Source organism: Amaranthus tricolor, chromosome 13 (assembly GCF_026212465.1).
Source record: "Amaranthus tricolor cultivar Red isolate AtriRed21 chromosome 13, ASM2621246v1, whole genome shotgun sequence".
Lineage (NCBI taxonomy): Eukaryota > Viridiplantae > Streptophyta > Magnoliopsida > Caryophyllales > Amaranthaceae > Amaranthus > Amaranthus tricolor.
Window position 1 is genome coordinate 2,297,486 of NC_080059.1, and position 16,077 is coordinate 2,313,562.

Here is a 16,077-nt window from a genome sequence, read left to right on the forward strand (position 1 = left end):
TAAACCTCCCTTATCTTAAGAACAAACCTCTCAAGATCGCAAAATACTAGAGCAAAGTAAGAACACTCTCAAGTTTCTAACAATGCACTAGACTACTCTCAATATGTGTGTTTTTGGTGAATGTTTCTATGAGTGATGAATTCTATTTATAGGCAAGGTATTCAACACTCTTAGAATTCCCTCACAAATCACCATAAACCACTTGTAACATCCCAATTAACTATGGTAATTAACAATAGTAATAAAACATCACAATAAACATTACATTAAACAACTAAGTAATGCACTTTATTCAATGACTACACTAAGAATTCTGACCATATTAATATCACATAAGAGCTTTAGATCTAAAATTGCCAAAAGAATAGGTATTTTAAAAGTTTTGTTATGCTAGTGTGGAGTAATATGACTTAAACATAGATCTAAAATTTAATTTTTTTTATGTATACTACATTTTACTAATTTTTTTAGTGTGGTTTGTGATCATCAGTATTATCAAATTCAGTGTATCTTACCATAGATATACTATGGTCAGGATTTGGAGAGGGAAGAAATGCGACAAACCATACCCATAAAGGAGCATGTAGTTAAAAAGTTCCTCGGCTTGTGGTTGATCAATACTCCATAATACTTGTTTGTTTGTAATTTTAATTGTTAAGGGTTCTCATTCGAGAAATCACTTACGTTTAATTCTATAATGCAATATGAGGTATGAAATATTTATTATTTATTATCATATAGAAATCTTAAATGGTGATCTCTGTCTAAATACAACCCAAAACACATAGTACTATATTATAAATATGAGATATTTCGATGAGTGATCGTTTCTCGATATGATGCTCTAAAAATAAAGATACTACATGTTAATAATTTGTAGTGGGACTATTCAATCTATATTATAGGATACGTGAGACCGTATGAGATAAGAATTTGTGTAAATATATATAGCAAGCGGATCAAAGGCGTTTTGGATTGACGAAACTACCAAATGGGCCACCATATTGTTTGTGAATGTCAAAAACAATCAATATGGGCCTGATGAACTTCGCATGGACCATTACATGTGGACTTTGGGTCGGGCAAACCTATCACATATGTCAATAACAGTCTCATTAAAAGGTTGTCTAAGCTATTCTTTGTTGTATGAGACAGTCTCTTTGTGAAACATATAAAATATATAGGTTAAATAGTTTAACTAATATAAAATATGAGCGTATGAGTATTTTATTTTAAGATCGTCTTATCGAGAAATAACCTCTCACAAGAGTAATTGTTTTTAAATTCTCAAGTTAGTTTTATATTTAATCAATCATGAATTGTTCAAAACCGGTTAAAGATTTGTTCATTTATTTAACATTCAAATTAATTTTCACAACTAGCACAAATTCTCATACAAGCCAACCCAATTTAAATCTATCCCATGAATCTCCAAATTTTCCTACAACGCATGATTATAAAGCCTGCAAAAACTTCAGCGGATGAACGTCAATATATATTACATGTTATATAATCAAACACTTTTGGCTGAGGGTCCTACAAATAGAAGTGTTCAAAAATACCTGATTTACTTGATTCGACCCGTCGACTTGATGACCCGCATTTTAATGGGCGGGTCAATTCATTATAAACTAAAAAAGATACGGGCCGATCCGTCTTAACCAGGTCGGGTTATGGGTTGCAAAATATATTTAGTCGGGTATCCGCTGATCCGTTATATTAGACAAAAATTAATTTTTTGAAATATAAATGTTTCTTGCCAAGTTACCAAGAATTACTGTGTTATGTGTATTACTAGCCACAAATTAAAGTTAAAAAATTTTGTTGTACCAAATCTTAACTCTTTACTGATTGTGTTAGTTTCTCATTCCCTCTTCATTTCATACTTTTTCCTTAATTATCTAATTTTCAAGTGTAGGTTCGTTTGATCAAAAATTCTACTATAAAATGCTTATTTTTGGCTATATTAAAAAAATTCTATAGCAAATGCTTATTGTGTTAGTTGCGTGACATATTACATTATGCCTAAAAAAATCGATACAATTAACAATCGGGTATCAAGTTTTTCAATTACCAGAAATTCGAATACCCGGATAAATTAGGCCGGAGCACGGACCGTTGAAAAAGGTACCCGACTAATCGGGTACCCGCTAATGAACACCTCTATCTTAAATATCTCATATTTTCCTTTGAACATAAAGTATAATATCAAAAATATTTTCCTTTGGTCATTCAGGGTTGTATATACTTTGAACATGAAAGCAGTTCAAACATTTACACCATCCTCCCTCTATTTGAATTATAAATTGTTGTAATTTTCTTAAAGAATGTCCCACTAATTGGCAACATTTCTATTTAAAAAGAGATCATCATTTAAGATTTTCTCAGATTGTATTAAGAAATCTTTGGGCATCACAATATAAATTGTGCAAACTAAATAATACAACATACAAATATTTCTATGTGTACATACAATTCGACCCAAAAAAAGAAGTGTATGGGTGAGATACCCATGCATTTTTTCTTTGTTTTTTTTTTTCCTATTCTATGGATAGAACATGACGCTTTCTCTCAGATTTGTACTTTTTTTTATTTAAGTTGTATTGTTTACTTTGCACAGTTTATATTGTAACGTGGTCTTATTTTTCAACTACAAATTAATATTACATTTTAAACAAATACGTGCGATTTCGCATAAAAAAAAAGTACATTCTATTCAATTATGCACTATTTCTTGAGCTTCGCCAATCAAATTAGGTGTTTGTCGTGAATTAGGCCCAATAAAAACTTTAGGTTGTTGTGAAGGAGAACCCAAAATTTTTTTATGAGAGGCGAAATTGTTCATTTCTTCATAAACTTGCTAAATTTTTTGGAACAAGTATATAATTCAGAAGAATATATATCAAATTATATTAATGAAAATAAATATTTGCTAATTAATTTAACTTTTGTCTGTTAATAATAAAAGTTACTTTGCGACTTATACTACTAAAAACTACTATATTATTTTGCTTGTCTATATTATTTCATGAATAATGTGGTTCTTTAATACATACAAATACCTATTCAAATAAATTCATTCAAAAATCAATTTAATTATTTTTCTACTAAAATTTTTAAATATTTTCTCAATCTAAGCTAATCTGAATTAGAAAATTTCCAAACTAAATTATTAATTTAATTTAATTAATTTTTAAATTTTTCACTGAACAACTACAAAACCAATTATTCCCTACTTATTATTAATTATTACTCAATCAGTTCTTTTATATTTGTCCACTTTTCTTTTTGCATGCATTTCAAAGCAAATTTGGAACCGATATCTCTTAATATGCATTATAAAAATTTATAAAATTTATATATTAAAATTTTTTGTATCAAGACAAATCTAAAAAGATTCTACATGAACATATTTTGTTTTTAATATATATACTTCAAAAATCAAATCTAAATTTTTGTCTCTTAAAGTGGAAAAACTTAAAGTGGACAAATAAAAAGAAACGAAAGAAATAACTATTAATTATTAAAAAGGGAGCAAAGTTAATTAAATTTTTTTGAAAAATGACCAAAATACATAAATAATTAAATATCCTATTGAATATTTGACGTTAGAAAGTCTCCTCATTTAGGCTCCATTGATCAACGTTAATGAAGTACATTACTCATCTTCTCCAATGGCCAAAAAACACGTCTAAGAATTTACGTTAGCTTAAACTGAAATTACCATAATATCCCATGTTATTTTCACTAATTTCTTCGATGTCCATTCAATGGCTCAAATCTCAGAACTCCGATTCCACTCTCTTCATCTTTGATCTTTCTCTCTCTTAATTGTCATAGAAATTCTGGAGATCTTCCACTTTCCAACTTCTTTAGCCAAACAATCACCTTCTTTATCGTTTTTTTAAAATTTTTTTTTTCTGGGGAAGAAAATTTGAATTGCAGAAAAAAAAAGAAGCAAAGGTGGGGCAAAGGTTGGGATTTTAAATGTGAATTAAAAAATACCCACTTTGCAAAAATTTATACATTTTCAGAAATTTTATACCTTTTTAATTCAAGTGGGTTTCCTGGGTTTCTCTTAATTTTCGAATTGATCCACTTTTGGATGAGATCTCAAAGAATGAAGATTTGAAGTATTTTGAATTTTTCAACAAAAATGGTGAGGATTTGGAGTTGGGTTTTGGTTATGTTATCAATTTTTGCATCTGGGTCTTCATCAATTGATGACTTCCACCAAGCGTATGTGAATCTTTCTTCCTTCATCTTGCATTTTTTATGCTTGTTAGTTAAAGTCAAATCTTTGGTAGTTTAGATTTGACTTTAAGATTGATGAACAATGTGGATAATTGCTGATTTGGGTTTATTTTATGATCAATTGCATGCTTAAGTATGTTTGTGTTATGCATATTTTTCTTTAGATTAGTTTTCTAAATTTCCATTATTTATTGGTGAATGCTAATAGTTATGTGTGTGAGCTACATTATACTAATTGGGGTTTATGATAACTTTTCAAGGGTTGACAATATAGGGAGTCTAAATGAGTTGAGATGATTATGACATTTGTGATGAATAAAGTAAGTGGGTTTTTGATATTAAGGCCAAGAATTGTCATGCAACTACTAGAGCATTGTCAATGGAATTGCAATGCAATGAGTTTGGCACTAAGAAGATAATTGGGTTAGAATGAGATAGAGTAAGAGGTGGTTTAAATACCTAAATAGATCAAAGTTACTTTTGTTTTGGCATTATTTACTGTAGGTATATTTTAGCTTGGTCAAGTGTGCTTGATTTGGTTTATCCATGGTTGGAGCAGAGAAATAGAATATATAGTTGATCTGAAGTCAAATTAAGTTTTTGGCATCCGAGCATACACATAGAATTCTTTAATTAAAATCATAGGAACAGAATCACAATAGTATAAGAATTTGATTGGAGTATGTGGTTCTCCTTCACCCTTGTAAAATAAGTGAGATCTTATATTGAATATTTTTAAGTTTGTATACGCTAAGATGCACACTTCGGTTGAGTCATTGAGAGGGTGGGAATGGTCCAATTATCTTGAAAGGACTTTTAGTTGAATTATCGAGAGAATGTGGGTTATGTTCCAATCACCATGAATGGAGTTTTAGTAAAATCGTGATCTATCCTTCACCTGTTCATCATGAGGAGTTTGGACTATATGGCAATTATTTTCTGGTTGGAATAAGTTTATAGCCTGAGGAGGTGTGTTCAGGATTGTAACCAGTGTTGAGCTATTTCTATCTGAATATTAGAATGGGTTTCTTATGAAAAATAGGTGCTTTAAGGCTTGAGGTGAATAGACATTATCTTTGTAAGTCCTTTGTAGAAACGCTCATGTTTAGTGGCTTCTTACATTTTAGTCAACTCTTGTATATAACGCCTCTATACCCTCATATTCTTTGTATATGATATTAGAACTTAAAATACCATACCTATTATTTAGTCTTTGTTAGTAAATAAAGGTATAGGCATTTAGAAACACAAATGGCATTGACTCTTGTATTTTGATAGAAACCTTAATACAATGAAGTTGCCGTTATATTGGCTCACCTTTGTACAACATGTCCTAAAGAAATCTTTTGTCTCATGTAAGATTAGACAAGATTTCTGAAGTTCATTACTGTCATCTCAAGTAAATGCATTTTTCTCTTGAAAATGCAAATGCAAAAGTTAAACGATTATTCTGTGGTTCATTACTATTGTCTCAATGTGAACCTCATTGCTAATTATATTTGTTGTTTTCTTATGGCTTGAATGTGAATTTGAGATCATCAAGGTTAGATCGGAGTGAATGCCATAATTCTTGCAGGAAATTATCCTTTTTTTAGTTAACTCTGCTATCCTTTGTTATGGCTCATCCTTTGTTGTCCTTTTCGTTCCTTTTCCATGCTATCCTTTTTTTAGTTAAGTCTGCTATAGTACTTCCATTGTCCCTTAATAAATTCCGCACTTGGACTTGGATTGAAGTTTAAGCTTAGTAAATAGGGTAGAAATGTGTGGGGATGGAAAGAGAAAAATTGATTGAATGTGTGGGTGTGGATTTTGGAGGGAGATAAAGTAAAGAGTTTATTCTAAAAGATTTCTGAACATCCAATTCTATATTTCTATTTAGGAACGAAGGGGTTTGTTTTTGTTATATCTTAGTCTATTCTTAAATGTAACTCTAGGTTAGTTTCTTACCATAGGAAGTCAATGATGAGAATTTTTGCTTCTAGTCATGAACTTGTTTTTGTTGGTGTGAGGTTTCATATAAAATTTCATAAGATGAGACTGCTAAAATCAAAATAGAGCTTGTTATTAAGCTATGTTAGAGCAATTTCTCATTCTTATGCTGCTTGGAATCAAGTTTCGCGAATGCAGACAAATACTTGTCTATGGAGTTGCATGCATGTGATGTTCTTTCTTAATCCTCCCATTCTTCAGTTTTTTTTGAGTTGAAGGAAAGGGTTTGTTTAGTTTCATGTGAGGGACAATTTGTCCTTATTGCTCAAAATTTCTCAATCTTTGAGTGATAAGAATACTCATGGATGAGCTAGAGCTATTACAATGAAGAGAAGAGTTGATGGTTAGAATTAGTTAGTTTGTCTCTAGGGTTTATGATTAGATATTGCTAAACATGTTATAGTATCACCCCTAATTTAATGGTAATATCAGGATAATTTAGTACACATGATTTAGTATTACTTCTAATTTTAAGGTATATCATTATCAACATAATCTTAGTACTATAAAGAGTATAAACTTCTAATTCTTCCCACTTCATATGTTATTAACTAATCCAAAAATATATTTTTCTTCCATTTCTTTTCTAGTTCCTACCACCACTAAGCTCTTCCCCTTTAACGCCAAAGGATCGCCAATGCCCCGTTCCTCCACTCTAGATTTCCACCATAAGCTTCTCCACTGGAAGCTTTCTTGCATGAAAGTCGCTGGAAATGGCCCCTGTTTGCAGTTGCAACATTGCCTCCATTTCACAGCCTACTCTCACTTTTTATTCATCTTCATGCTGCAGGGAGGTTGACACTATGGTTTAGGTGATTGGCGGGTTGTAGACTCGTGTTCATGTGGGTTGGGCGGATGTCAAGGGTTTGAATGGGTCCCGGTAATGTTCGATGGTGTTTTGGTGTACAGTCTGACATGAGATATAAGAGTGGAAACTGGAAAGTGTTTCATTTTTAAATGATTAAAATGGAAGTGTTTAGTTTTTAGATGATTAAAAGATATTTAAACTCAATTGGGGTTGAATTTGGAGTTAACTGAATTTATCAAGTCGAAGGGTTGCTTTTAAGAATTGTTGGGAGGTTTTTCGAGTTAGTGATGGCTTTAAGATGTTCATATTTAGAGGTAACATTGGTAGAAAATATGCCAAATTTCATCCTAATTGATCAGTATCTTGCATATGCATGATACAAACTTTAAGTCTTTTCTTTTTGAAAAATAAACTTAAAAGTCTTAAACATTGTGAACTTGTGATCTTAGCTTAAATTAATTCAGTTCATGCCAATATTCTGTGTCCATTTTTTTTGGGGAGGAAAAGGAGGGGGAGGGGTGCTGCTGAAAGATTTTCGACTCATGATCGTGATGATGCTGACATTTTGTCTCTTCTTGACAGGTTTCCTATTGTAGAACCTGATCCTGGTCATACGAAATTACGCCTTTCCAGGGAGGGATTGGAGGCCATTGAGAGAATAACATCACCGATTTCTGCTGTAGCTGTAAGCTGATGGTGTTATTGAGCCTTGTTTCTTCTAATTATGGCTTCCAGCCTTCCAACCATGTATTTTTCGTATTTATCTTGACTTTATTGTTGTTTCTATATAACATCAGGTGATTGGACCGTACCGATCTGGCAAATCCTTCCTACTTAATCAGCTCCTGTCACTTTCTTGTAATGAAGGTGATGTATTAATATCATGGTTATTGTACTATTCATATTTAAAAGTTGTATTAATTCACAACTTTCTGACATTTTGAGAATTGAGATCTAAAACTTGTTTTTTATATTTTTTCTTGAGCAGGTTTTGGTGTTGGGCACATGCGAGATACTAAAACGAAAGGTAGGATTTTAAGTAATTTAGAGTATTACTCTGATGGAAAATCCTGGAAATATGACTTTTGTTAGATATCAATATTCAATAGCATTTGTCACCCATGAACATTATTTTGCAGGGGTGTGGGTTTGGGGAATGCCAAAAGAAGTGGAGGTTGATGGTGTTAAGATGGCTGTACTGTATCTTGATACTGAAGGATTTGAAAGCATTGGGAAATCAAATGTTTATGATGACCGGTAATCCTTTTTTCAAGTTACCTTGAATTTATCGGTGAAAATAATTCTGTCTAAAGCCGTTCTGTTGTTTCCTTCTCAGCATTTTTGCGTTGGCAACTGTTATGAGCTCTGTACTTATTTACAATTTGCCGGAGACGGTTTGTTTCTCTTCCTCTTAACACTCTTCATCTCTTTTTGTTATTGCTTTGAATTTTGTACCCATCTCTTTTGGCTCCTTGAGATCTTTGATAGTTATACTCAGGCCTCCTTTTTTAATCTCCTGTGGTTTCTGAGATATGATGTTTCTTGTTTCAGGTGCGTGAAGCTGATATATCACGACTTTCTTTTGCTGTCGAGCTTGCTGAAGAGTTTTATGGAAGGTTAAGAATCATGACTTGCATATATCTATTTCATGAACAACTATTTTTTTTCATTAGTTGTATATTTTTTTCCAATTTCACTAACTCTTTTGTTTGTTTTTGTGGGTCTAAAACAAAACAGAGTTAAGGTATGTCCTGTGAAATGTATAATTAATGTTTTTACTTTAGGTTTTGTAATGGGCTGAAAAGTTTGCAATCCTTTGGTTGTCTCAGGGACAAGATGTTGCCTTTGAACCTGCTAAGCTTCTATGGCTCATACAACGTGATTTTCTGCGTAAGTTCTCTAACCCATTTCTTCAGTTTTTTTCAAACTAGGAGTTTATTTGTCTGTCTTTCTAAAAACATGAGTTTAGTAGTTACCTGCTGTGAACACAAGTCATATTGTGGATTTTTAATATATGTTTTTTTTGTTACATCATACATGGGCTTTAATTTAATTTTTATATATTGAAAATTCTATTGCGTATTGCTGTCTCACAGAAGGGAAATCTGTGCAACAAATGGTAACCGAAGCTCTTAAGCGGATTCCCAACCTCAATGGTTTGTTCTTTTCCTAATTAATTTTTTCTAGAAAGTTCATCAGTTATCTTAATACTTTTTACGTCCTTTGGGACTATATTCTGACTTTGTCTTTTACTATGGACCTGTCCTTTTAGATGACAAGGATATTGATCAGGTATTAAAACAAAGCTCTATACATGGAACTAAGATGACTGACTAAGTTATAGGTTGAACTCACTTTTTATTCCATTTATCAGGTAAATCAGATCCGAGATTCGTTGGCTGTTATGGGAGACAACAGCACAGCTTTCAGCTTGCCACAAGTATGTGCTCTATATAATGAGTTCTTATGTTTATTTATGCAGTCAGCCATCAGCCTCTCTTCTGTTGCCATTGTCGATCAATATCAGTATTAACATAAATACATTGTACACAAAAAACTTTTAAATGCGTTTTTTGTTTTTGAATTTTGGTTAGTGTTTGGAGGGAACTGTTAAAATTATCTTAAAGATTAGATTTTCCAGTGGAGTGTAATGTGTTTGGGCTGCTTTCTTTACTAGATCTACAATTTGCTTGAGATGTGTCGTCCATAAATTTCTCTTCTTTACTAGTTCATGAACATCTTAGTGGTAACTTTTGGCTGACTCTGTGTGAAGGTGACTCTAATAGTTGTTCTTCTTCAAACTTTAACAGCCTCATCTACAGCGAACAAGACTATGTGACATGAATGATACCGAACTTGATCCTGGCTATGTGAAAAAGAGGGATCAACTGAAGGAAGTTGTTGCTTCTATCATCCGCCCAAAAATTGTCCAGGGAAAAATGCTGAACGGGAAGGAGTTTGTTTCATTTCTTGAACAGGTGCCCTCTCTAATCTTGCTTGAATTGTGAAAATCATGCATTCCATTTTCAAACGGTTTCTTTCAGTTCTGTAAGAAGCATACATCTAATTACAAAATGCTGAATATCAACTATCAGCTATACTTGGATGTCTAGTTGTTTGGCTGAGTGTATATTTTCCCCTTTTTTATAATTATACTATAGAAAATCGAAATTAATGGAGAAGATAAATCCTTGTGGACGACAATTGAAAACGATCTATTGGTTCTGACCCCAATCTTTTGGGATCAAGGCTTTGGTTTTGTTGTTGGTTTGTTGTATACTGTATTGTTTGATCTTGTTACACTGGAATTTATTAATCTGGACTTCAGTTTCCTCCTATGTATATGCATCACATTGCCTAACAATGCTCTTCAAGCGTGATAATTTTTGGTTCTAGTTCAGTGTCTCTTTATGCATTGCAATGTTATGATTGTCTGGAAATTATATGAACGGCCACTAGAACATACCTATGCTTGTAAGAAAAAGCATGAGTTGTGAATGTAAGAAAAAGAATGAGTTGTGAACTTTTCATGGAAGATGTTTGTTCGGGGTTTGTCTTTCTTGATGTGCCTTTTGACTGTACATTTTTAAAATTTATTGCTTTGTTGTCGTTTCAGATAATCGAAGCATTGAACAAAGGAGAAATTCCATCCACCGGATCTCTTGTTGAGGTTTTCAATAAGAAAATTGTTGAGAGGTGCCTGAAGCTCTACAATGAAAAGATGTCCATGTTGAGATTGCCTCTCTCTGAGGAATCGTTGAAACTAGCCCATGAAGAATCAAGGGTTGCTGCTATGCAAACTTTTGATGAACAACATTTTGGTCGTCAACATGCTAAGAAATCAGTTGAACAATTGAGTGAAGAAATTAATAAGGTACATGCATCCGGTTGAATTATTTTTATAGCATCAGTTATCATTGAAACGTGCCATTCAGATTTGACTGGTGTGCCTTTTTATCACAGTGTAAAATCAAGGCCGCATTGCTTCGCATCGGCCGCATTGTATAGGTTTTAAAAACAAGTGAACCTATATTTACCGCGTCGTAAAGGTGTGAAAAACTGCTTTTTTGTCCGTATGAAGGGACATCTTATGAGTCAACCGATGTTTAGGCGTAATGATAACCCATCACTCCTGTTACCGCATCATTGTCATGTTACCACATTTTTACACTATGCTTGTGATAGAAATTTTCTTCTACTAGTATTGCCAACTTGGATTATTGCTATTCCAACAAATATGTGTTGAACAATCATTAAACATCATATTCCTCTATTATCTTCAGTAAGACACTCCTGTAACCTTATATATATTTGATATACCATGGAATAAAAATGAGGCAGTTCATTATATAACAACCGCTTTATAATAGATTTTGAGCTTATAAGGTGTTATTCTAACATATTAGCCGTTGTAATCTTTACTTTGATATGTATTAGGTTTTAAAAGGTCTATTATTCTAAAAAAACTTGAATTACTATGATAATAATTTTTTTTAAGTGAACAATTCACCACGTGATGTCTGCGAAACGAGTCATACGCTATGAGGTGCCGTATCTGCAACAACGCAACCGTTACCGCAATCAAAACGACTTCCGTGATTTTTTTTTCTGTGGGTCTAACTCCACCTGTTTTTTAAAGATGATAGTGTTTTTCACTGAATATCATTCATCTTCGTGGCTGTATTGCAAATGGTGTTATTCGCCTTATTGTTTATGCCTGAAATTCCCTTGAACCTCTTTGTTACTTAAATTTTCTATCTTCATTTCTCATGCTAAAGGGAGCGAGCGATAGAAATATAGAATCCTGAATTGTCAAATGAGCAGAATTTAGGTTATATTTAAAGTCTGATATCCATTTACTGCTTCTGTAGCACTCAGCTGCGCTCTACTTCTCTGCTTTTGGTTTCTTCACAAATGAGAACAGCTCTGGAATGTTGGTAGCCAATTTATTACTTCTGACTTAATCGGAGGCAATCATTGCTTTTCATGTAGGTGCTTAAGAATTACATAATGGCAAATCAATATGAATCAACAAAGCTTTGTGAGATGCTGTTTACAAATTGCGAGGACAAAATGGATCAACTTCAGGTGCTCAGACTTCCTTCCATGGCGAAATTCAATGCCGGTTTTCTCACGTGCAACGAGACTTTTCAACAACAGTGTGTGGGACCTTCAAAAGCCAGCTATGAAAATCGGATGATGAAGGTTGTGTTTCATGTTTTATGTTGTTCCACTTTAGATGTCATTTTCCGTGTGCAATTTGGCTTTATCTCGTTAATTTATTTGATGTTCCAACGAAGTCTACTTAGTATTATCACCTGTGAAATATACACATGCAGATGATGGGGAAGGCGCGCTCTTTATTCATCAAGGAATACAACAATCGGCTTTTTAATTGGTTGGTGGCATTTTCTTTGGTGATGGTAGTGGTGGGACGATTTATCATAAAGTTTATTTTGCTCGAGATCGGTGCCTGGATAATGTTCATTTTCTTGGAGACGTATACGAGGATGTTCTGGTCAGCAGAATCTCTGTATTACAATCCCGTGTGGCATGTCATCGTAGGTACCTGGGAAACAGTGGTTTACAGTCCGGTCATCGATTTGGACAGGTAATAGAACTGAACTTTTCACTAGAATATTTCAAAAGAAATTCTGAGCTATATCTGAAATATCAACGAATACCCCTGATTAGATGATTCTTGCCCCTTGTGATCGGTGTTTATAATGTTACTAGAAACTCGGGCACTTGTCTCAAACTTATTCTGATGTCCCAGTGTCCGAATTACCTATTTTGTGCGAGTTCTCCTTCACTTGAACCTAAAATGAATCGTAATTGTCGTATCTTTTCAAAGCATCGAGGATCTCACATGGGTATATGGATAAACAAAAGACTCCGAGTAGAATAGGTGTATCACTTTTTATTACGAAGTATCTTCATTGGTAAGATTTGTTGTCTTTCTTTATGGGTATGAGTTGTTGCCTTCCTTCCCTCCCCAGACTCTGAGCATGGTTTTCAATTGGCGGATACACCGGGTATGATGATGATGATGACTCTTTATTACGAAGTATCTTCATTGGTAAGATTTTCTCGTTCTAAATTGTTGCTTTCCAATGAACCAGGTGGGCGATTCCCCTTTGTGTGATTATGGGTTTATTCATTCTATATTGGCGGTGTTATGGGAGGAAGAAGCACGGGTATAGATGGTTATTACCTATGTACAACACTAACAGAAGTAGTAGTTCAAATCGATCGAGAACAGATTAACGATGCCTCGTGTTATGTATACCATTGTTATGATTCTCTAGATATGTTGAATAGGTTGAGCTTTCAAGTTTTTCATACATAGAGCTCTCTCCTGGACCCTTTAAAATTACAAGTCTATAAACAGGTTCAAGGATCATACTTACGATGTCGTTAATTCGTTTCGATAGTGTTCTCTTCAACTGTAGCATACCATCCATGTGTATGATTATTTAGGTTAATGAAAATGTTTTACATTGATTGATATTTGCTATCTTCGCCTTGTTCATCATTGTCAAGAGTTCTAAGAATTATTAGATACCTCTGTCTCTTTGAATCTGCTACGGATGTTGAGGAATATCGTTGTGGAAAACTAAATTTATTTGAACTAATATTACAATGATGCTTAACAACATGATCTAAATTACCATCCTACAATTGTAGGATTCAAAAATCAACGAGTGATGATCGTAATAATAATATGAACTTACGATCTTAATTGGATTAAAGAGTGGTAGGTAGTAGAATATGATTCTATCATATGATCAACTAAATTTAGTCTTAATTATAATTTATTAATTTATTCACCATTTTTCACTAATTTATTTCACAAATATATTTGAAATATTCCATAAATTACATTTAAAAAAAATAATATTTTCTATTAATATCAAAAAAGTTTTTTCCTTAAAATTCAAATAAAAGAAAAATCTATATCACAATATTAAACTTTTAGAAAAAAATAGTTATGGCTAGAACAACACATAAACATATTTATGTTTATTTTTAGAATCCTATGATCCAATAATTTGATTTTAATCAATTCAAGCAGGATCACAATCCTTATGAGCTTACTTCCAATCCGGTACAATAATCATTTGTTTCCATATTCCAATAATGTTACATAATAAGTTTATGAATCAACTTCAACAATATAGCTCTATGAACAAACTAAAGAAGAAAATTAACAAATCTAAACAAAATCTCACCCCGAGACGTTTTTATATATATAGGTTTAATAGCCCAACTAATTTAATTATTAGCATATAAACTCTTATTTAGATGTCGTATCACCGAATAATAGTATCTCACAGGAGCAGCCTCATCTAAAATCAAGATTTAAGAGTTTTCAACTTAAGTCTCATAGCTCTTTGATAAAATTGGTCTCTAGCTAGCCTTCTAACTTCCCTTATATACACATCCAAACTAACAAAACCTTCATCAAGACCCTTATCCAATGCACAAATCACATCATCTAAAGCATCATCTTCAATCAAACAATCAATAATCTTTTTCTTCTTACCAAATATTTGATTTGCTACATTCTCCATTGTAGGACTCATTTTCTCATATTTTCTCAACCAATCAAACAATTTCTCATTATATTCTTTGATTTCCATAACCCTTTTTTCCAAAAAATCTCGCTCATTTTCCTCCCTACAAATTTTTTCATCCAAATCATAACTCCTTTTTTGTAACTCTATTTGTTCATTCGACAATCTCTCGATTTCATCCCCAATTTGTTCATCCCTAACTGCTAAATCATGACTAATCTTTGCATAAAGATCGTTTAAAATTGTTTCTTTTAATACTGAAGACGGCATGGAAGGATGATCATGTCGAAAAAGAGTGATTAGATTGTGTAAAAGTTCACATAAATTGCTTCTAGAATGATCCCAATTTAGTAAGTAAGGTGGGGTAACGACACCAGATTGATCTATAAATAGATGATCTTTATGAATTCTGCAATCTAGGTTTGATGGGATAAAGATCATTGGTGACATAACAGGATAATTTTCATGAACCCAGATAATAATGGGAATTTCTGGTAAGAATTCTGAGACATGAAGGAATCCATTGATGTTCAGAAGATTCGTAGTTTTACCATCAAAATGAGTATATGTATTAGTTGATGGTATAAAAGATGGGAAATCTTCTAGAAGTTTAAGGAAATGGTTTCGGATTATCCATTTCTGATCCGGGTCGGTGTATGAGAGCTCCAATTCTTTGCTTTCAAAGAGGGCTGTATGGATGAACTCCATTGAAGATGTTAATGTCATGGTGTATAACAAACAATGATAGGAATATAACTATGTATTTATGGGAATATTTGTAAGGTTAGAAAAAAAAATTATATTTATAATTTTTCTGATTATCGGTTGATTGAGAAAAGAGATTTGAATTTAAGCTCTTATTTGAGATAGGAACGATTTTATTTTTAGTTTTTTGATAAAATTAAATGGGCTTGAAAAAGTTGTGATTTGGGTTTTCATAGCTTGGAAGTTTTCAAGCAGTTGTAAGGATGGTTTTTAGGATTAGAATGTCAAATTTATTAAATTAAGACTTGAATTTAAAATCCTGTCGGATATAAAAAACGATCCTCTTTCTAATTTTTAAATACAAAGATTTGAAATTGAAAAAGTTGTGATTTGAGTTTTAGTAGCTTGGAAGTTTTCAAGCAATTTAAAGGAAGGTTTTTAATGATTAGATTGGCAAATTTATTACATCCCTAATAAACAAAGCTTAGGGGCTAAGATGACACCAAGTCATTTAGTATTAAAAATATGCAATTTAGACTTTGACCAAGATAGGATGAAGCTTTTATTAGGTGAAGTGTTTTCAATTTTGTGTGAATCATCATATGAATGTGTTAATTATGTACTTCTTGTGTTTTATATAGTTTGCTTTATTTGTAAATGGCGAATGATACGATAATAAGGAGTTGAGTGTAGTAAATTTATATAATTGAATATTTGAAAATAAGATGAGAAATTTAGAGGGTA

At 32.5% G+C, this 16,077-nt stretch overlaps 2 protein-coding genes across 2 annotated transcripts; one reads left to right on the plus strand and one right to left on the minus strand.

Moving 5' to 3' along the window:
• The first annotated feature begins 3,624 nt into the window (after window positions 1–3,624).
• On the plus strand, window positions 3,625–13,819 carry LOC130798560 (uncharacterized). Its single transcript, XM_057661596.1, has 17 exons — window positions 3,625–4,239; window positions 7,634–7,736; window positions 7,849–7,918; window positions 8,040–8,078; window positions 8,191–8,308; window positions 8,388–8,445; window positions 8,603–8,709; window positions 8,753–8,795; window positions 8,881–8,941; window positions 9,148–9,207; window positions 9,324–9,343; window positions 9,426–9,491; window positions 9,862–10,029; window positions 10,668–10,925; window positions 12,044–12,256; window positions 12,391–12,662; window positions 13,174–13,819. Exons 1-17 carry the CDS (start codon window positions 4,157–4,159, stop codon window positions 13,316–13,318), a joined length of 1,884 nt encoding a protein of 627 aa, XP_057517579.1. The 5' UTR covers window positions 3,625–4,156; the 3' UTR covers window positions 13,319–13,819.
• Window positions 13,820–14,406: 587 nt separating this feature from the next.
• LOC130798241 (protein ELC-like) lies at window positions 14,407–15,354 on the minus strand. The gene has a single exon (XM_057661153.1). The coding sequence runs from the start codon at window positions 15,352–15,354 to the stop codon at window positions 14,407–14,409; it is 948 nt and encodes a 315-aa protein (XP_057517136.1).
• Window positions 15,355–16,077: the final 723 nt, after the last annotated feature.